The sequence below is a fragment of the Pieris brassicae genome, chromosome 6, assembly GCF_905147105.1.
Source record: "Pieris brassicae chromosome 6, ilPieBrab1.1, whole genome shotgun sequence".
Classification (NCBI taxonomy): Eukaryota; Metazoa; Arthropoda; class Insecta; order Lepidoptera; family Pieridae; genus Pieris; species Pieris brassicae.
In genome coordinates, this window is record NC_059670.1 from 10,370,112 (window position 1) to 10,392,813 (window position 22,702).

Genomic DNA, 22,702 nt, shown 5'->3' on the forward strand with positions numbered 1-22,702 from the left:
ACCAATACGTAAAGTGACATGAATTGATTTTGCAATATAAATTTTATACAAATCGCATCAAAAATTGGTCACTTGACGGTAGTCACAAAACTCAAACATTTGGCGGTAGTCACAAAAAACGTAAATGAGCTTAAACAAAATCTAATTATAAATGCCTATAAATTAGAAAACGAAAGTCTTCATTATTTTAGAATTATTTATGGGAACATCCGTCAGCGCGAGTCCGCCGCCACACAAATTTAGCTATGTACCTACAGTACTTCAACATTTCATAATATTCTTTTATTTTACTTTTGCTCTCAAACATTACACATGTTACAAGAAGGACTATTTTTGGTGAAAAATTCAACCTAAACTCAAACTCAGACAGAGCAGCCATAATCCAACCTAGCTGCAAAAAAGATTATATGTATTTCAAGTAGGCTAGACTTTTTCTAAACTTCAAATATAAACAGCTCTAAGAAAGGAGATACGGGGGTATGCGCATGAAACATATATAAATCTATTAGGAATATATTGGATATTATAGCAAATAAAATTTAAGGCTTTTTTGACTGAACTTATCCATGTAGTTTTATAAATACTATATGTACTAAGAAATCTAAAATTATATTAAGACGTGAAACTTCTTCTTATAAGAAGAGGAATTAAGACGTGAAACGCAGAAAGCATAATGGGGCGCTAAGTAGAACATATGTTAAAAACGTCAATACGTTTTACGTAAATCCAAAGATTTTGACTTACGAGATTTTCGTGATCATGATTCGGCTCTTAATTGCCCTCTTGCAATTGGTCACAGGAGCAAGGCCAGTATGGAATGTTGATGATGTCTTTCACAGCATAAACAGTAATAGAAAAAGGACTTTGGCTAAGTCTGCATTTAGATTCAGTACTTTATATAGTAGATTTTAGTTTATGGTTATGATTAGAGATTATTCTGTGGAAGTCTATGGTTTTCGATTTAAGTCTATGGTTATGATTAGTCTATGGTGGTTTGCCATTCGATTAGATGCAACCCATAAATAGGGGTAATTACGATAATGATATAGCAATACAGGAACATCCCGTCTTTACATGTCGTTGACTGAATTAATAAAGCAGTCAGCATTAATTTCAACCTCCATTGGGATATGCATAACGTTTAAAATATATAGAAAAATAGTTAAATGGCCTGACCACACTTCCTGCCGCAACCGCAGCCATTTTATAAAGCTTGTTAGGTGTCCTACTGGGGTTTGGTTTACTTTATTAAGACTATTTATTTTATTAAACATAACGGACTTAAACGTGAAGATTAAAAGAGCGTTCCAGGACTTCTTTCTTTACCAATTCTGAAAAGGCCCTTCCTGAAAGGTGAACCTTCTAACACAACAGAACACAAGTGTCTCCTTCATATATTTTCATCATTGCTTCTTTTTATTTTGACTGCAATACTAACACAAACATAGTGATAAAAATAGACGTAATACGTCATACTTGTAACATTTTAATGTTTAGTTCTGTTTTATTTAGTAATGTAGAATATTTTTCTTCCTTTCTACTAGATTAAAACTGTTTTAATCTATTAAATTTTATAAACAGTGACTACCTACCACCTACCTCGTCACTCGAATGTTTTTTGCACAGATACATTATTGTTTTGCACTGACTACAGTTACTACGTTACTACGACATAGAACACAAAATAAATAAACAACAACAATGTATAACATAAGGAAAACAAATAACAAATGTATTATATCATCAGACAACGAAAGACAAATTTAATTTCAGGTTATTTTCTAAGTATTGTAGCTTTAACGCACATAAAGATTTTGTTCACATTTGTTAAAGAAATAAGTTGGGTTGTTGAGTTTGTTTTCTTTTGACAGTTGTGCGAAACGTAAATGCGAGAAGTCGTTACAGGGCTGCAAAAAGATGTATATTTAATCATACACTTCTCGCAAATTTTAAAAACATTACTAATAAGATTACGTTCATTTTAACATATTTGAGACCTCAGTACATGTTGAGAAAATTTCATAGTAAATTAAAAATTTTGATTAATACATATTATGGTGGCTGATTTGTTTTGTTGCGGAGTTATTTAAAAACATTATAAAATTGTTTGTGTTATATTTGGATATTAAATTGTTTGTGTTATATTTGGATATTAAATGCGTTAAAAATAATACAATTGAAACTCTCTCTAGAAACTCTTCAGTGTATTATTAAGTTTTTTTTTCGGTCACTATGAATTAAGTGCTAACCGTCGTCTATGGACACCTGCAATGCCGAGGGGCTCAAGGGAGTGTTGCCGGCCTTTTATGTTACGCTCGTTTGGTACGTGGATATCGAAATTATTTTGATTTTCAATATCAAAGATCTATTAAAGTAATTCGGTTGAATACTGAGTTTGTTTATTTTATTGGGGGCAAACGGGCTAGAGAATCTTGCTCGTCTGATTTTAAGGGATACCGCAGCCCATGGACACTCAATGCGCGGTACGAGTGCGTTGCCGGCCTTTTATTTTTTGATTTTTTGATGCGTCATTATTTGTGTATTGTATAATATAGGTATCTATAAAATGTCAACGTATTGGATTTTTCATACACTGAGGCTAGTGATCAAGCGAATTATAAAAATAATGTATCCAAGGTTTTTTATAAAAATAATGTATCCAATTTAAGCTGATACAAAAAAAGGCGTTACAGGCGCCACTTTTGATTTCTCTATGGTCTATCTGATAAGTAGGTACCTTAATTTTGTTAAATATCTAAAACTAGCGGACCCCACAGACGTTGTCCTGTCTTAACTATGAATATTAATTTCCAATTGGTATAAATAATAAACAATATTTCAGAAACAAAGTGTTTATTATTCTATATATACTCTATCTCTGCTTTATGATAAACAACATTCTTTGGTTGGTTTTTGGCGCGTATATAAATAGATTTGTTGGTATTCTGACACGGGAACAGGCGTCATATAACTGGCCATGTGAAAAACATGCATTTTCAAGATGAATGTCACAAACAATTAGCGACTGTAATTATTTTTTATGTATTTTATCAATATAATAACTCCGATCGAAGCATTTATTTTAAACGATATTCATTTTTCTTACATCCTCTTTGACGATATTTGCAGCATGCATTCTGACAATGTTATGTCAAACACCATAAGGTTACAGGAAAAAGTTTGAATTGTAAAGTCGCTATGCACTGAAAAAAAATTAGCTATCGTAACAAAAGTATTCTTAACTTTTCTAATTTTCCGCGTAATTTTCTTACTTTTTTTCATAAAAACCTCGTGACAATTACAAACACAACAAACAAAGAATAAGGGAAATCGGTCCAGCCGTTCACGCGTGATGCCGTGACCAAGGGAAATAGGGATTCATTTTTATATATAGTAAAATCAGTGGCAAAATAAGATTCTAGCAATCGTTTAAAGTTTGAGCCTCAGATTTCTGAATCGGTTTCATGATTTGTCAATTTATTAGTAGTCAGCAAGTAGGCGATGAGCTGTGCCTCACGCCATCGACTTTTTGGGCCTAAAGCCGGTTTCCGCACGATGTTTTCCTTCACCGTTCGAGCGAATGTTAAATAATAAGTCTATTGGCTCACAGCTGGGCCTTGAACCTACAACCTCTTGAGAGGCTCCAACACTGGTCTTAAGATTTCTTATATTCTATATTTATTTACTTTCAATTTAAAATGAATCTTTTGAACTCACCGCTCTAATTGAGGTCGAAATTAACTAATCCATCCCTTGAGAATAAGATAAGTCATGTCGTCGGCTTCTGAATGGGTTTTTATATTGGTCCGAGGCCGCACTGCGGAAATAAAATAACCGTTTTTACTCGCCTTCCTTGTTTAATGGAGTAGCGGCCGCACTGCCCTTTGTCTGCTTAAGAATTCATCTTTTTAACAATTCATCTTCACGCCTTTTTCTCGAAGTTGACCACGAATCTCCACTTGCTATAGTCGTATACCTGTCTCGCTTCATCCACTTTCATGGCATTCACCATGCATGCTCGCCAGTCATTTAACTTGTTCCTTCTAGTTCTGGATCCACGTACCACCCGACCTGCCTTCACCATCGACGGTTGTCTCCTATGAACTATTAATGACCATATCCAACAAAAAGTTATCATACCAATTGTGAGCGACATCTGTTTTTTTTCGACAAGAACTGAATTTAAGTATGTAAAGGTGCTCCGGAGGGTGGATCCCTTGACGGATTCACATTGCTAAGCAACTGGAATCCTCAAGACAAAAGGAAATATGACCAAAACAGACCAGGCAAAGCGTTATTGTAGAAGAAAGAAGCTGGTGGCTAGCGAAATTAAGAGAGGCCAGACCGATAAGGCTGGTTTTCTTCTCTGGATGCCAGATGACCCACTTGGCGGATTGGATTTTGGAAGTCATTAGGTAACCGAGTCCTGTTTGGAAAGTTCATCGTTACCAGTAACGTTAGGCGACATTTTTTGTTATCGTAAGCGTTTTTGCTTTAAAACGCGAGTAAAAACCGCCGCGTTTTGCAAATCACGGCATTAAGACGGCTTGTTAGCCGATTGCAAGTCATGCGGCGCCATTGCCTTAATGCTAACAGAAAGATGCAACTCACTAATTAATACCCTCTCCATCGGCGCCTTTGTTCTTCTGTCATCGGACTCTACCTCGGGTGCTCATTTGTGTCGAAATTACTGCTTCGATGACACGATTCTGTCAATATGGGACGTGTTAAGGTAGTTTCTGACATAATTCGAGTACATTTTTTCATAAGACTATTAAAATATACATTTATATATATTAGTTACGTAATACATACCTTAGTAACGTACATAAAAACTTAGGGTACGTAACTCAAATACTAAAATAGTCGCGCATAATTGAAAAAAAAAATAGCTGGGTTGGTCACACTTTTAATACCACATACAGTGATGCAATCCCAAAGAACCATCGTCGTGGTCATAGATTATAGTCATCGATTGAATAAAAAATATTTTTTATATCACATTCAAATCGCTCCACATACTACAAAATACACGTTAACTTAAACTTCCTAAGCTAATCGTCAATATTTATAACACCGACTCATACACATAACTCCATTAATATTGTAATTAATAATTTTATAACAATTAAACAGTGTTTGTAAATAAATCTTATCTCTGATATTTGATCTGTCATCGACGCAAAACCCCAAAAGTGTCGCTAAACTGCCTCATGAACAATTAGTTTAGCACTTATCACACAATAGACACCCCGTGGTGTCCCACCCGTAGCGTCTCTCCACATTCTATTCACCTTATCAACGAAGTATGGCCACAAATTGATTGTTTTTTTTTTAAATTATATGATTCAGCAGTATTTTGTTATACTATATCTGACTTTGAATGTACTATATAAAATTTCTACGATTAGATTATAATTAAACGTTTGTGTGTTTTCGAATCAGAGTAAACTGAAAAGATCAATATTCAATAAAAACTCTTGTATAGACAAACTAAATAATTAAGCAATAAAAAGATAATGAAAACTTACCTCATTCGTAGAAATTACTGTTTTTTCTTATTTCGTCTTAGTCTGTGGAATTGTTTTTAATCTGTGATGTAAAGAGTATAGTCAACTTGATTTATAAATAAGGTGGTATATCTTCATTTTTTTTTTTCATAAGACTATTTTAAGATAAGTCCCGACATAAGAAAATACTTAGGGTAAGTAAGTACCAAAATAAACGCGAAAATGTGCTAACGGAATTGGTCTTCCCTTGATACCACTATTCACCGATTATTTTATGTTATATTTTTTTAAATAGTCTCATGGACTCATGGACTCATGGACTCATGGACGTCAGTATTAAAAATACAAAATAATAATTTATACATTACATACAATTTTTGAACGAATCCCTCAAAATGTCGGAGAGCACGCGCCCCATTACTGCTAACAAGAATGATAGGAAATTGCAAACTATTAAATGCTGCATCCGGCTTTTAACTGTAAATTTTCCGATTGCAATTTGTCGTTGCGTACTTTAAATTAAGTATATGGACCGTGGAATACTCCATTAGTATGATGTCTTTGCCGCCATAATGTAATATATAATATACTTTATAGACAAAAATATCTTTATTTATTCACAAAATTACATACACTATCTTTACAGTACTAAAAAAATGTGTTATCGATCATTCAAAATTTTATATAACACAATAGATAATGTATCTTAATTTGTAAGTAAAATTGTCATTCTACAAATTTTCAGTATGTAGCAAAATAGGAAATTTTATACTAAAATTTATGTTTTCTAAAATTAACTGCTTTTACAATAAGTCTTCATATCAAATATCAACGGACATTGATTTACATGTATACCTACTAGAAGTGAGATGCTTTTGTGCAGAAATAAACTTGTATACCTATTGGAATTCAGGAGGATATAGTATCGTAAATGATAAGAGAATAATTTATAACATCGCAGATTTCGTACAAGAGTTTCGCAAGAGTATCAAAAAGTATATAACATCCGTTCCTAAGGTCACATGTACGAAAGAGGTTGTATAATTTTAGTTTAACATAATTAACATTCTATTCTATAGACAATATTGTTACACCAGTCTGCATTCAGAGACAAAGTTTAACGTTAAGGACTCCGTATCGGATATAACCCGTATCTAAAGTACACTCACACAAACCTTTTAGTAATACTAAGTACAAAAACATCCCTTCAAACCGCCGTAATACAAAAGACCTCAGATCAAAATAAAGCCAAATTGTTTTCTTTTGGGTACTTGAAATTCCCGTTCCATTAGGAGGGTCACGTGACGTCACCCCTGCCATAACTCACGATACACGACCTCAATGAATTTCACTTTCGACGGTTTAAACCACGTCTGTCGTTGATGGCACTAATGTTAACTGTGATCACTTGAGGGTCTATCCCTTATTTTGACAGTCTCTATGGTTACATTTAACAGTAGTCTGTGCAAAATTTTACCTAAATGCTGGCTGGTTAAAATAAAAAGAATTGACGCCATGATGGTTTTAGAAAAGGTATATTATATTTCAATTTTGGAACAGTTGACCACAAAGAGATGTCAATGTTTGCATGCATATTTCCTCTTACTAACTAAAAATATAAATAGAAATAATTACCTCTATTGTGTGTTCTTATTTTAAAAAGTCCATGTTTCGAGTTTCATTAAAATACTGTAAGTTAATTCCAAAATGGTAATCTTTAATAAAACAAGTTTTAAAAAACACACGAAAAAACACTATGAAAAAATAATGAAATCGGATGTGAGACGTACATTGGTGGTCGCGTGGCTAGGACCGCCCGCTGCGGCAACTCCGCTATGCTAATTCAATTGTTACGAGAGCGGATAGCGATACAATCGGCCCCGCCCGAATTATAATAATGCGCGAGTCACTCTTGCCTCACCGCTATCGATATCTTCAAGTACTGGAAATCCATGTAAGTCACGACAGGCGTCGTAACTAATCGATTCAACGTAGTGTTGAAGTGGCGAAAGCAGTTCCCAAAGCCCGCGGCGCGTACAGTTCTTGCCGACCATTTTCTATGCAAATTGAATTATGGGATTTTCAAGCAATTCGCCTTTGTTCTTACCGAAATTACGTGACGGAACTCTCAACATGTTGAATCAATTGTTCAGCACTCCATGGGAAATTATAGTGTTGTTGTTTTAGAGCTCATAATTTAAAATGTATCAAAATCAACAAGTTACTAATTAAATGCTAACATGCTGGAATCCTAGAGGAACTTAAGTATGTATAATTATTTTATGAGCTCCAGAGCCTACGTGTGTGTGAGCCCCTCGGGGCTCGTGAGTAATTTTCTCAGCAATTAATACCTTGTTGAATAACAGGAAAGAAAATGGAAAAAAAATCTAACCACATCTATTGACGATGCATTTGCTGGAGTCAATGTACCAGCTGTATAATTGCGATCAAGCTTTTTGTATACAGCTGTTGTGGTTTAAGATTGTAAAATAAAAATACATCAGTTTAGGTCTGGGCCTCAGATTTCTGTATATGTTTCATGATCATTTGTCAATCTAATAGGCAAGTCATATCACAGACGCCCTGAAATTTTTGGGACTAAGGTGAGCCGGTTTCTTTACGATGTTTTCCTTACCTTCCGAGAGAATGTTTAACATTATAAAGAATGTCCATTAGTGCCCCGAGCCGGGGTCGAACCTACGATCTCAAGGATGAGAGTCGCCTGCTTAAAAGCAACACTTTATTAACATTTTGTTAAGTATAATAAAACCGTCATTTTTTTTAAATCTAGTCTTAGCCATTCCAACAGTCGATCAAGATTTCTTTTATATATAATCCGGGGGCCTGCGGAACGCCCAAAAAGGGCAGTCATCGCAGCCCATAGACACCCATTTTTAGTGGGTGCGTTGCCGGCCTTTAAACTTATGATCTTAGATAAGTAACTCTAGTATTCTCTTTTGTTAGCATAGCTTTTACACATTAAGAAAACACTTTTTAAACGGATTGAAGCTATGTATTATTATTAAAAACTTATAATTATTTACATAATTTTAATTTTTTTTCCGACGGTTCGCGTGTTTTTCAGCGTGCCTGGTCACCGCGACCAAAACCGGATAATACAAAGCTTCAAGCGGAGTACGAGCTACAAAACCTGACCTAACATATAAAATGGCATTCTTTCTGCCAAAGCTTTTATATCTTCTATCCATCTTTGTTGGGTCGCCCTCATCTCCTGTTTCCCTTTGGTCTTTTCCATATAATGTCTAAGGTAATTGATGGTATTAATATCGGTCTTCAGAACGACTCGGGCGTCAAAGAAGCGTCAATAAATTAATGAATGACGTAAATCGTGAAAAAGGCCGCCCGCGCACGCCTCGGGCTATGTTCTAGATATTTTATTTGTTTGTTACTATGGTTTAAATGGAGCTAATTATTATAATTTCAGTAATTACTGGAATTATCTGGCTACCAAAAATACGTGAGTTTAACGATTATTTCTCGGAACTGTCGGAGTCGAGGCCTTGGGCGACGGCTTGAGCACGCAACGAGATATTATCCTCACTGAAATGGTTTACAACTTTGAACCTTTTACAATCACAATAACCAAACCTTATAAAGGTATAAATTTGTTTATAAATGTCTTGTTTCGTTCACTATCAACCATACTAATTTAAATTTGGTAAATATTAATAGGAATCTACTAAGTCTTTTGTAACAAAACTCGTTCATCTCTTTCTGTAGGATTGTGTTTATGATGAAATAATGAAAGAAATATCAGTACTTTGTATCTAAATGAAAAAAGTGATCATTTAGAATAGGACTATAATGTTTTATTATGTTTGTTACCGTACCGTCTTAAATGGCAACACTGGTCTGCGCTTACAATACAGTATTTATTAATTGTGTATATAATATATAATTTATTTTTTGTTTTGGTAACCTACACAGTACACAAAGGAATTTCAAAACGCATTTATAAAATTTATCTTTTACAACACCGCGTGTAACATTTTAAAATTGACACTTTAGACTCTCGACGAAAAGAAAACGATATACCATCATACATATAGTAATTACAGCTGATTTATAGAAAAATTGTCCATATCCTGCTCATCAAACTCTTGTTCCACGATCCTCAAATCAACACCAACTTTACAAAGAGTTAAGTTTTCTTTGTTTCGTTTTGTATCTCGCTGATCGCGAATATACAACTACCATATAATCGACTTTGACTAGTCTAAGCTATCGCGGAATATTAAAAGGTGTATAATATCCATAGCATTAGTCACCTGCTTATACAGATATCACTATCACACCATCACACAACACAGCAGAATTAAAACTGTTAAGTTACAATATGCTTAAAATCCAATATAATTAGTACGTTGTGAAACTAGGACTTCTGAGTATATATGTCTCAATGCCTTTACAGAATTAAGAAGGTTATTTAACTTTACAAGCTTGTATTGACTCGTATCGAATACAATGTTGCTTTTTATGGAACAAGTTCTTAAAATTACTCTTATTATCTACCCAACTTATGAAGGTCGTCACTAACAATTTAGAGCAGATTCCATCACGCAAAATATAATATTATTTCAAACAATATAAAATTTTCAATACAATTCGGTATTTCTGCGATTTTTACTGAAATTTCGATGTAGGTGACCAATATCTTTTCGTATAGCTTACGCGTCCTCTGCACAGATTAGATAATAAAACATCAATTTAAAAGCACACACGAAAAGTACTAAGTTAAATACTGACCGTTATGCCAAAGAAAATCTTTTAAAAACATTATTTTGCTACAGACTAGGTTTCACTAGACCCGTTCTTCAGTTTCCGGGTCTAATACTAATAAGTTGCCCAGAGAGCTTTAACTGACCAACGCGTTAAAAATTTCTTATTCATCTTATTATAGCTACTAAAATGTGTGAAATACAATTTTGTAATGAGTAATAAAGTTCTTTAATCTATAAACTATATTATCTTCAAGCCGACTCTGCCACGATGGTTTATCTCTATTGAGACTGGACATGGAAACAAGAGATGTTTTGCCTCTGCATCTCATTTTAGAGTATGGTACTTTACTTTTTTCTAAAATGGGTTTCTTTGGGCTATAAAAAAAGGACAAACACATGTTATAACAAAAAAGTAGGCTTACATAACCTAGATGACCCGGCAAACGTTGCAATATTATTATTATTGCAGTACTATTCCTATTAAATTGTAGGAACTTAATTAAGGGTTATATGTATTATATACCAAATCATAAGAGATATAAGAATTACGTACCTACATATAATACATTAAAAAAATCATAAAAATCTGACATCGCGTTAAAGATGAGTTTGGTTGGAGATATTATTGCTATATTTGGACACGACAAGCTTTAAAAAAGCTTCAAGACCTCATGAAGGCATTAGTCCGTGAAAAAAAGATCGTAGAAGGATCGACTATCATTTTAAAAAGTAAATTGTAATTTGGCCACAGACCCCTTGATGTGAGTGAAGGCGTGAAACCGCGCTAGTTACGATCATTAGTCCGCTTCACGCGTCCACATGCCACAATGGTCCTCGAAATTGTTCAGAAAATTATTTATTTAAATGGCAATTATCGGCCTGTGACGTATATGCATGTGCGATCGACATGTGTAAGAGGGGAGCGCTTTTTCTAAATTGTTACGGTCTATTGAAATTCGGCTTTCTTTTCTTGTCTAAGATTAAAATGCATAAAGTAACTGGCCATTAATAAGTTTATAGAAGTACTATTGTGAATTTTATCTATGTTTACGTGCGAAATATAGACAGTGTGTTCTATGCACGCGTGGTTATATCATAGTATCTGTGACTTGTATAAATAAACAAATGTAATTCTTGTAATGCAAATATTAGGTCCTTACATATGAAATTGGCGTTTTGTATGGGAGGAACAAAAAGTCGAATATTTTTAAATATAATATATTTAATTAATCAAAGTATGAATCATTGTTTTCTATGCACTTTTGCCATCTCAAAGGTAGTTCATTGATCCCTTTACTAAAAAAAACCAGTCGGACGGGAATCAATAAAATCTGTGAAGGCGATTTGGACTGCCCCATCAGAGTTAAATTTTTTCCCTTGCAAGAAGTTGTCCAAGTTTCGAAAAAAATGGTAATCTGTTGGAGCAAGGTCCGAGGAGTACGGGGGATGTCTTAGACATTCCAATTGAAGCTCTTCTAATTTGGTAGCCGTCTGTTGTGCAGTGTGTGGTTGCAGCGTGGCAGCGTTGTCGTGAAGTAGCAGTGGCGTGGAGCGATTGACCACCCTAGGTTGTTTAGCCGCTAGCTTTTCCATCATGGTTTGCAATTGCTGACAATAGACATCAGCCGTAATAGTCTGCCCAGATTTGAGAAAACTGCAATGAACAATACCGGCACTAGTCCACCAAACGCTTACAAGTAACTTTTTTGGGGTTAATTTTCGCTTGGGGCAGGATTTGGCTGGTTGGCCAGGATTCAACCATTGCGCTGAGCGCTTCCGATTATCGTAAAGAATCCATTTTTCACACAATGATTCGCTTTAAAATACCTTCATTATTGTGCTGGTTCAGTAATGTAACGCAGCAGTCGACGCGTTTGCCGGTTTGCTTCAGTCGTGAGGTACCCACCTTTCAAGCTTTTTAATCTTCCCAATTTGCTTCAAGTGAATTAAAACAGTTTTATCACTAACACCGCAGCCTGCAGCTAACTCGGACGTGGTTTGCGATGGATCCGCTTCCACAATAGCCTTCAATACTTCATTATCAACTTGGGTCTCAGGCCGTCCACGGGGCTTGTTCTGCAGGTCGAAATTTCCAGAACGCAAACATTGGAACCAAAAATGAACTGTGTTTTCTTTTGCATCATGGCCGCCATACACATAATTCACCCTTCGAGTCGTTTCCGCAGCACTAGTGCCACGGCGGAACTCGTACTCGTAAATAATGCGATACTTTAAGTTTTCCATTTTGTAAAATGAGTGACGCAAACAGAAACAGAAGAAAAAAACAAATGAATGACAGTCATCGAAGAACAAATACATGAGTAAATAGCTGTATAAATTTGAATTTGAAATTCCTATCCAAAGAGGAGGTATTTGAGGTCAAAGTGGCCAGTACGACAAAACGCCAATTTCATATGTAAGGACCTAATATTTACTATGTGTTAACATTAATTATAATGAACATAGACTAACATACGTTTTTAATTGACCGTTGAGTTCTTTAAATATCTGCTTCAAGCACCTATAATATAATAAATAGTTGGTCTTTTTGTAAAAGAAAAATCTATTACTGAGTTGCGTTGTTTTTTTCTATCTGTATTTATCGGTATGTAAGTGACGTGAATAGTTACCGCTTTGGAGTAATCTCTAATGGTAGCATATTTTATTATTAATTAAATAAAAGAAATTTTGTAAACGGTATAAGTGATTGAATTTTTACCAGTGAAGTATTTGATGCAATGAAGCGCGGGAAACTTAAACAAAATGTCATTATTATAACTAAATTGGTGTTTAGCAAGGGATTGAGAAAAGTGGATTTTTACATTACCGTATTGATCTTTCAAAGTTTGATGTCGAAAAGTAATAACAGGGTTCGAATTAAGTAAAAGATAATGGCACCCAGACATTATTTCTACATTAAGCGCCAACAAACACGCGATACCGGATGACTTTGGAACATTGCAATTTGTTTTATCTTTTAATGAACTTTGTAAAATATGTTCCATTACTAGAAGGCTCTTAAACAAATACCGTCTCTCCCACGTTACGAAAATAATAAAGGGACGTAGAGCATAGCGCAAACTATGACAACTGTATGTCAAAGTAGTTTTTGACATACTAAGTCTCGTCTGAATTTTACCTTGAGAATGTACACTGTGTTGCCAGCTAAGCCAAGCTATGGCGGTTAGTATATTTGTAGAGGAAGACATTACGTGAGTAAAATAACGCTTTTTTAGTATGCAAATTTGAAATATTTTTACTGTTAGTAGAACTTTAGAATGCTTAGTATAAATAATACTCTAGCTCACCATTTTTACAAAAAATGCATAAGAAATTGACTAATAAGCCGTGTCCCGTAAATAATGTACAAAATTATGCGCAATGCATCAAGAGATCTATTAGGAAAAATATTATAATGGTACTCTGTGGAAATATAAGACGCTGGCAAAACTGTCGGCTGTCACTGCAATGACATTTACAATCTCATTCAACCTGTAGTATGTGCTAAAAGTGCGTTATGGGATTTTAGAATATGCAGTGCTAAATTACCTCTTTTGTAAAATTCACCTCGCTCTTACATTAAAGTTTGACAGTCCACATAGTTTAAAAAATCAAAAAATATATTATGTATCAATAAATGTAATGACGGATTGCAAATAAGAAATATGTTAGTTAGAATAACTATCACACCGGCAGCACAGACCTTCACGCATCAGCGAATATTATTTAAATGGTTATATTTATACCGAACAACCTTTTAAAAATATTATCGAAACATTGATTCCACGCATAAAACTCGGAGGTATCAGCTAGTATCAAACATGAACCTGTTCTGTGGGTCTCAATACGTCTAAAGTATTTTATGCCCAGCGGCAAAATCGAAAGGAGCTTGTCCCACACATTACACGATTTATCCATACAACGCAAACTTTGAACGCGTAATATATTGTATTTCAAAATTTTAATTTAAAAACAATTTTATATTTAAGACAGAACTTGAATAATAACAAAAATGAAGTATTCTTATTCTCTTTAGTAAAACATTTGTGTAAGAGCAGCGTTGGCCTAGGTCGTAGGTTCAATTCCCGGCTGTGCACCAATAGACTTTCTGTCTATGTGCGCATTTGTGCGCATATATATATATATATAGGTAAGGAAGTTGGGGTTAAGCAAGCTTTGATACGCTACGAGTTTCCTACTAAGGTAAGATACAGTAAAATAGGACTTTGTTCCCAATACGAGAAATCGATACGAATGTAAACTTGCGTCGCTCCCCCACCAATAGAATCGGATTTCAAACCCTTGCCTTAATAATGTCCTGGGCAATTATGGAGTTACGCTTCCACCGAAGACACCAACAAATTATTTTGTAATTTGACATCACTATCGCTAATTGGGCGCCAACGACGCGATAAATCAATAACTATTGTCGCTTTAATGAAAAGAGAAAAGCTAAATTTACGGTTAGTTATACTTGTAACAGGAAAGACATTTTTTTATGGCTGCCATACAAAAAGTAATATATAATAATCGTTTTGGAGGAGCGCAACAACAAACACCACTGTTACATTATATGTATTTACCATCATTTTCAGCAGCTCCATGGAGACCTTTCGCCCAGTCGTTTATGAAACCTTGCTGTGTTGATTATTTGCTATCATTATTTATTTATTTATGCCATATATATAATACAGTGGATACATGGCGGAAAAATTACATACTTAATGTCCTTGATCAGAGGCCGTCCACGGTGAGTCTCCATCACGTTCGGTCTTGAACCTCATGCGACTTTTTCAATACAAAGAATCCCTTCGTGAGTTGTGTGCTGCGATATTGCGGGCTAATCGATTGTGACCAAGTTGCATGACCTTCCTTCGTTCCTTTGAATAACATATTTTTATAAGTATCTGATCGTCCTCTTTGTAATATGTGTGTTTGAAAGCAAAAAAAAAATTGTTCATCACTCACGATGTTTACCATTACGAACAAAGCTACAATCTGATTTCGATACATTGGCTAAATGGTCCAACGACGTAGGACTTTTACTAAATCCTAACAAAACAAAGTTCATGCATATCCGATCCAGTCACAATCTAAGCTCACGTACACCCATCTTAATCTTACACAACCACACATGTGCACATACTTATAACTCGTACCCCAAAAGCTGCAACTGCAATGCCTTAGAATTAGTTCATAACCATAAGTACCTGGGGCTTACAATAGATGACTGAATGTCCTGGAAAATGCACTTTAATTCTGTCTGTGATAGGCTAAGAGCGATACTTGCCAAATTCACTTTAATAAAAAATAAAATACCTCTTAAAACTCTGCTACTACTAGATACAAAGCATTAGCCCAATCCATTATAACATATTCAAGCTATGGGAGAGCATGCAAAACTTATCTAAATCAAATATTTGCAATACAAATACGTATTTTAAAAACAATTGCTCCCATAAAATTAAAATTACAATATAAAGAAGACTATAGAAAGCTATTTGCATTTTTCAAAATTATACCTATACACGAGAAAGTGCAACTAGAATTATTAAATAAAAACTACTTTACAGAAAATTACCTCAAAACAATTAAAACACACTATCACTATTCAACACGTAGAAAATTAAAAAAACGAATTTCTATTACCCAAATACAATAAATTATATGGGAAAAAAACATTAGATTACATCATTCCAAATTTAATAAACTCGATACCAGCTACACTTCTTACTAATATAACAAGAAACAATATTAAATTTAAATTAAAAAAAATACTACATAAGTCAAACAATTATAAATTATGCATAACAAGAATTATGCCATATACGTCATTAAAATATATTCGAATATAGGAACTCATCCTGTATGTGAATGAGAATTCTCGACAAGAACAAGTTTCTTACATCGGCTATCTATGGCGCGTCAGTGTTTAGATTTGTATATGACGTTTTACGTGCAATTTTAAACCGTTTGAATGGTTTGATTGTTATAAATTTACAGATTATATGTCACTGGCCTTAGTATATATATGTGTGTGTTAATGATTTAATTATGTTCGACGTCCTGGTGGATAGAAAAACTGTGTACAGTTTGTGTTTCCACCACATCATCTTCCTTTATATTAAGAACACTTATACAATAAATAAATAAAATAAAACGAGTTATCTACTGAAGTGCCATAAACACATTTACATGGACATTCATTTATTATGAAGACATCGTGTTCAAAAAAGGAGGAAGTTATCAATTTTTTTTGTAGGCCGTGAACCAATATGTATGGATGACTTACAAAGATTATCCTCATATGATCTACATTTCTTCAATACATTTAATTGATTAAAATAAATAAATAAACATTTTCCATACATACAATACTGAATGGAAAGTTACTAAATTCATTTACTGAATAGTCTTCTGATATATACCATCCGTGAACGTAACTTAATAAGCTGGCAAGCTCTTCAAATACCGAAATTATCCTCTCCCCTTTCACTAACGTCACTAGATTGGTTTATACGACATAACCAGACAATATGTCATAAATTGTGGGAGCCACAAAGGTTGATTTGCATTAGACTAACGGTCGGGGAGCGAGAGGGCAACACATTACGACCATTTTCAACCGAAATTAATTCAGTATTTGCTATCGGCAATTCGTTAACTAATTTAAAGATCTTATATCTTTTAAGGTTGCTTCTTAAGGTTGCGGTGATTCAGTTTAGTTTAAGGCCTAGGCTGTGAATTGAAATGCTTATTGAGGTAGTGGTAGTGGCTGCAAGATGTAAGTATACTTTGACGCGAACGCTCAATCTTGACTAAGACGGTATGCAGGACTGCGTCATGCTACATTATCCCATCAGTGCGAAATCTCGCTAACATTATTATAGGGTAATAAATAATTTAACTTGCCCGTTGAGTACATAGAGATCGATAATAGCTCTCATTATTTTCAATAACGTGTTTTCGGAAAAATATTAGGTAATAATTATAGTTATGAGTTTTATGAAATACAATTTTCTCAGTAACGACTTCACGATCACCGTAATAACACGGAGAGGTAAGCGTTTCTCTTGAATATTCATTTGGGTTCATCATAATTTTGGTAGATAATTTTAAATTATCCAATAAGACATTCGAGACGTGATGCGCCCACGCAGCGATTTATTAACCTCTCACATTATTGCGAGTAATTTAATTGTGATAAACTATTATAAATCTTGCACAATATATCTATATAACTCATCTGTAGCACATATTAGTATTAAATATTTCAATGTTTTTTTTTTGGTGCAGAATTAATCCGTATTAGTGAATTCAGTCATTCCAAAAAGTACTTTCAATTAAATAAACTACCCACGGCTGATCATCGGTTCCTTTTTGTAATAATTCCTTTTTCTTGGCAATAAATAAAGGTAGTAGTGTTGTCTTTTGTTAACATAGCTTTTATACATTGAAAGAAAAAACTTTTTAACCGGATTGAAGCTATGTATTATTATAAACTTCAAACTTCAAAAGTTTATAATAATACATAGCTTCAATCCGGTTAAAAAGTGTTTTCTTTCAAATAAAGGTCGTGTTGAGATCCTTTTTAAACACAATAACTGCGTATTCCTTATTAAATATTTCAAAACGAATTTGATAGTTCTTTCAAATAAACTCTGAACGTTTTTAAATGAAATAATTTCTTATTACTAATTATTTTTTTCAAAACTATATTTCAAAATCCTTTAAAAAGACACTGTACTTTTTAAATGAAATAAATTCTTATTCCTAATTTAAAGCGATATCAAGGTTCTTTCAAATTAACACTGTACCTAAATACAGAGCATCTATTGAAACCAGTAACCACAGATAAAAAAACACACCGGTTCCGCGGAGTTTTTATAACAAAAGATCTTCGTCATTTTTTGACAAGGAAAAGGCCATCAAATTTGTAATGGAGCGGCGCCGCTCTGTCGGCGCGCAGGCCTCATCTACGCTTTGATCCAATCTGCCGTCGGAGCCAACTTTGACCAATTATCCACCTATATCACTCATGGCTCCAACCCGAATGAGCCATAATGCCTAGGCAATTATGACGACGTCATTTCTGCTTTCTTTTAATACAACCATGTTGATGCTTTGTGACGCATTATTCTTTGTACTTAGTTGACATCCTAGACTTGGTCTAAACCACATTATACAGGTATAATTACATATGGATTATGGATTCATTTTACACATAATGATCCTTTGATTTGCCGTGATTAAATCTTTCAGATATTGGCCTATGTAACCAACCAAAGGAAACCCACAATACGACATGCTTAAAAATGTTTCTTAGTACTTTAGATTACTGAAGTCAGACGACAAAATGTTCATAATACGCAATGCGATCGAATCAAATCAAATGATTCAAGAATTCATTGCTAGTACACTCTAATACGTTTCCACATATCGCTGTCTTATATTTGTAATTAAAATATTATGACCCCAATGTAGTAAGTAAGAAGTAAGTAGTAAGTACGAGCCATCCAGAATCTAGAGGTTGTACGAGAAATGGTGCGACACAAAAAGTTTTGAATAACACAAAACCCGTCTTAATTTTTAAAATTATGATGAAGATTAAACTAATTTTTTTTAGTTTAATTTTAATCGTGAGAATTGAATCTAAATATTCAAATTTAATTGGTCCAATTCAAATAATTAATTCACTACACTTGTGGTAAAAAGTCGTGATAGCTCAAACTTTGATGATCAAACAATGCATATATTTGTTCACTGGTAAGTTTTTTTATGTAGGGCAAACGGACAGGTGACTGATCCTATGTTAAGTGATACAGCTCATGAACACACTTATTGTCAGAAGGCTCGCCGGTTGCCGGCTTTTAAGAATTGATCTGCTTTTTTCTTGAAGGACCCTAAGTTGAATTGGTTCGGAATTATTCAGTTGATGTAGTATGCCTACGGTCCCAAAACTCTGCTGTCTCCATGACTAAGTCCTTTAAAGTCTAGAAACTGAGCCCTAAATGAAACTCCCGTTAGTCATGCATGAATGGAATTTGACATTTAACTAGCTTACATCAAAATTGAATACATTTTTGACATACGGAAGTGACAGTCTCTATTCTGAATAATATCCTAATTCTTAACGATATTTTCTGGACGATTTGATCTATTTTTTTTAATAATTACTTATAAATATTAATAAGACAGAATTCGATTTCTGACAGACATTTTATCCAGACAGACTTTCTTTATATGTGTCAATTTAACATTCGCTCGAACGGTGATTGAAAGGTAATCCCATTAGACTAACCTGATACAGAAATATGAGGTCCAGACCTAAATATCACACCGATTGTATGTCGTCATAACAAATTGAATATACATAATTTATTAAATATCTCTTAGTAATGTTTCAATGACCCTAATTCCCTGAGATTATCAAATAAACATACTTGATGTGCAAGATATATAATTTAGTAAGGACACGACAGCTGCACCAATCACAATATAAGGGGCGTGGCTGCACCCCACCCCACTTCCCGAGTGATCCCCGGATTATTTTATTGTTCTCAATGAAACCTTTTTTATCGTGCCATTGTCTCGTATTGGGGTGAAATATCCGGTCGGATATACCGTTTCAACTCATCTTTATTCACTGGGAATACGAAAGGATTCATATTTTAATAGGGTCGAGCTATGGTTATATATTATTCTATGTATTTTCAACACACAAATATACAATATTCTTAAACTACACAGTAAAAATAATAAATAAATACAAAATTTAAAACCATTAAAACGTTTAGTCACTTTTGCAGTGGACCTTTAACGCTTGTATTTCTTGCGATACTTATTCGCTGAGCGAAGAAAGCACCCGTCACCGGTACTATCATGGTACTAGAACACCACGGCCCAAGAGTCTCTACTTTAAGTGTAAAGACTCTTTTTGAGCCGTTTATCATTTTCCGCCTGCATTTCGGACGCGCAGCGGACAAGCTTTTCTGCTTGTCCAAGCTTTTATATTTTATTTGTTCTATCCTAGGCAATGTCATTACCTTATTGCTAAAGGTTAACTTTATATGTAGACACAAGAACTGAAGGATATTCAGTTGCTAATATTGAAATCAAAGTTATTCTAAAATATTAATTCGAGAAGCGATTGTCATAAACTCATTTCTTTTCTGTATTTATATGAAGTCGTTAGCTATTATTAATTAGGACGTCCCGCCGCGGCGTTGAGCGGTAGCGGTCGGGAGCTGTCACCGATCCACGTAATTGTAAATATGTACCTATAGCCTTCTCTTAATTTATTTATATTGCTATCCGAAAGCACCTCAGGCTATTAGGAACACAACATTGATTCCCATATAAATTAGACTATAAATCAGCGCCAACACTAAAACCGTTTCTCACGGTCGAAACCGGCTCAGTTAATAATAAAATCGTATTTCGTTATGATTATTAATTAAACATTTCTCATTACAGGAGCATCCCAGCTTACGCGGCACGCCTTTGGCAATGCTTGCGGCGCAGTGTAATAAGCTATCGAGCAAATCTCCTCCGCCTCTGGCTGACGCGGCTGTCGGGAAGGGCTTTCATCCTTGGAAGAAAAGCCCAGGAACACATTCACCACCGGGCGCCGGAGTGGCCCCTCGTACACAGCCACCTTCTTGTACGCCCTACGGCCGCGGCCCGACGGCATGCGCTGCTGCACCCACCTACGGAAATGACATATACTTCCCATCTTCTGGAGACCAATTATTAGGAAAAAGTGAATCAAGCGCAAGTCTGGGTTCGATGTACTCAAGACACCCCTATGAATCGTGGCCCTTTAACGTTGGTGGAGGAGGCGGCGGTGGGGCACTCAAGGCCGCCGAAATGGGGGGCGTCAGTGCAGTCGGCAGTACTTGGTGGGACGTTCACAGTGGTTGGCTCGATGTTGGAGGGCAAATGGCAAATTATGCCGGACAAGATTATTCACAACTTACCCATTCCCTGTCTGGTGGAGCGCATTTACTTCCACCAGCTCCTCACCTCTTACAAGACGCTTACAAATCAGTATTGCCGACACAAGGATCGTTTGGATTACACGCGCCAGGCTCTCCAGCACCTCCAGCGCAGGCACCCTCACCGAGGTCCCAGCGGCGATACGCCGGTCGAGCGACTTGTGACTGTCCCAATTGCCAGGAAGCCGAACGACTGGGACCCGCTGGAGCTCATCTCCGCAAAAAGAACATTCATAGCTGTCACATTCCTGGCTGTGGAAAAGTGTACGGAAAGACTTCACACTTAAAGGCCCATTTACGCTGGCACACCGGTGAACGACCTTTCGTATGTAATTGGCTTTTCTGCGGCAAGCGATTTACGCGGTCAGATGAACTGCAAAGACATCTTCGGACTCACACTGGTGAAAAGAGGTTCGCATGTCCCGTGTGTAACAAGAGGTTTATGAGGTCGGACCATTTAGCGAAGCACGTGAAAACTCACAACGGGGGCAAGAAGGGAAGTTCAGACTCGTGTTCGGATTCAGAGGAGAACAGTCAAGGGGAATGCGGAGTGGGTGGGCGGTCTCCTGAGCACCAATTGGACGTGAAGCCTGGGCCGCTGTGACTGGGGCGCGCGGCGCTGCCGGTGAACCATCACGCGTCGCTACTGTGATACTGCAGGCCGCCCGCGCCCTCTGTACATACGACATATCAACATGAATAGTTACGTGAAAGTGTAAAGTCTATTCGATATTTATCGACGGACTATGTCTGACGTTAAAGTGTACAGTATAAAATACTAATTAGTAATTACGATAATATTATCCTACTAACGTAATTTAAGTAGTTAACACGTTTGTCCAAAATTGCAGTTGGTACTTATTGTAATGATAAAATACCTCATGGTCCCAACAAAATCAGAGTTTATTTATAAATTATATTAACTAGATTATTGCTAATTAATTGTTACGTACAGAGGTCATAAAAGCATTTTGTGTCAATTTTTCTTGTATAAAAGTAGAATATTGTTTTGATATGGTATTGTCCATTACCTTTCTTAATATTTTATTTTGAGTAGATGCATATAAAATTCACAAGAAATAACCATAGCGATACATCACAGAATATTCTAATAAGGTTTCCTCTGCACAAAATAGTAAAATGTTGGAATGTATGAAAATTTATAAATTTGTATAATAAAGCATGCTATGTGTTGTACAAACTGTGTAAAAACGAAGCAAATGCCTGAAATTGATTTTGTAAACTTGAAATATATTTTCCGAGTGGATTTATGCATTTTTATTTAGTTTCCATACAACAATCATTGAAAACTAATTAGAACCTTTTGTGGGAATTTTGATTATTCTCAGGATGTTGTTTGAAATGGCGCCATCTAGACGGCGCAGAAGAAAACAATTATCGAACCACATCTACATTCAACCGATATTTATTAGTTTAACAGACTAGTGTAGAA

At 35.2% G+C, this 22,702-nt stretch overlaps 1 protein-coding gene across 2 annotated transcripts in view; it reads left to right on the forward strand.

Moving 5' to 3' along the window:
- Positions 1 to 22,473, forward strand: part of LOC123710918 (transcription factor Sp9) — a 38,100-nt gene extending 15,627 nt beyond the window's left edge. For both annotated transcript variants that reach the window (XM_045663228.1, XM_045663226.1), the window contains one exon: positions 20,729 to 22,473. In XM_045663228.1, coding sequence (XP_045519184.1) covers positions 20,729 to 21,853 — 1,125 coding nt within the window. In that variant the 3' untranslated portion in view covers positions 21,854 to 22,473. The remainder of the gene's footprint in view (positions 1 to 20,728) is intronic.
- Positions 22,474 to 22,702: the final 229 nt, after the last annotated feature.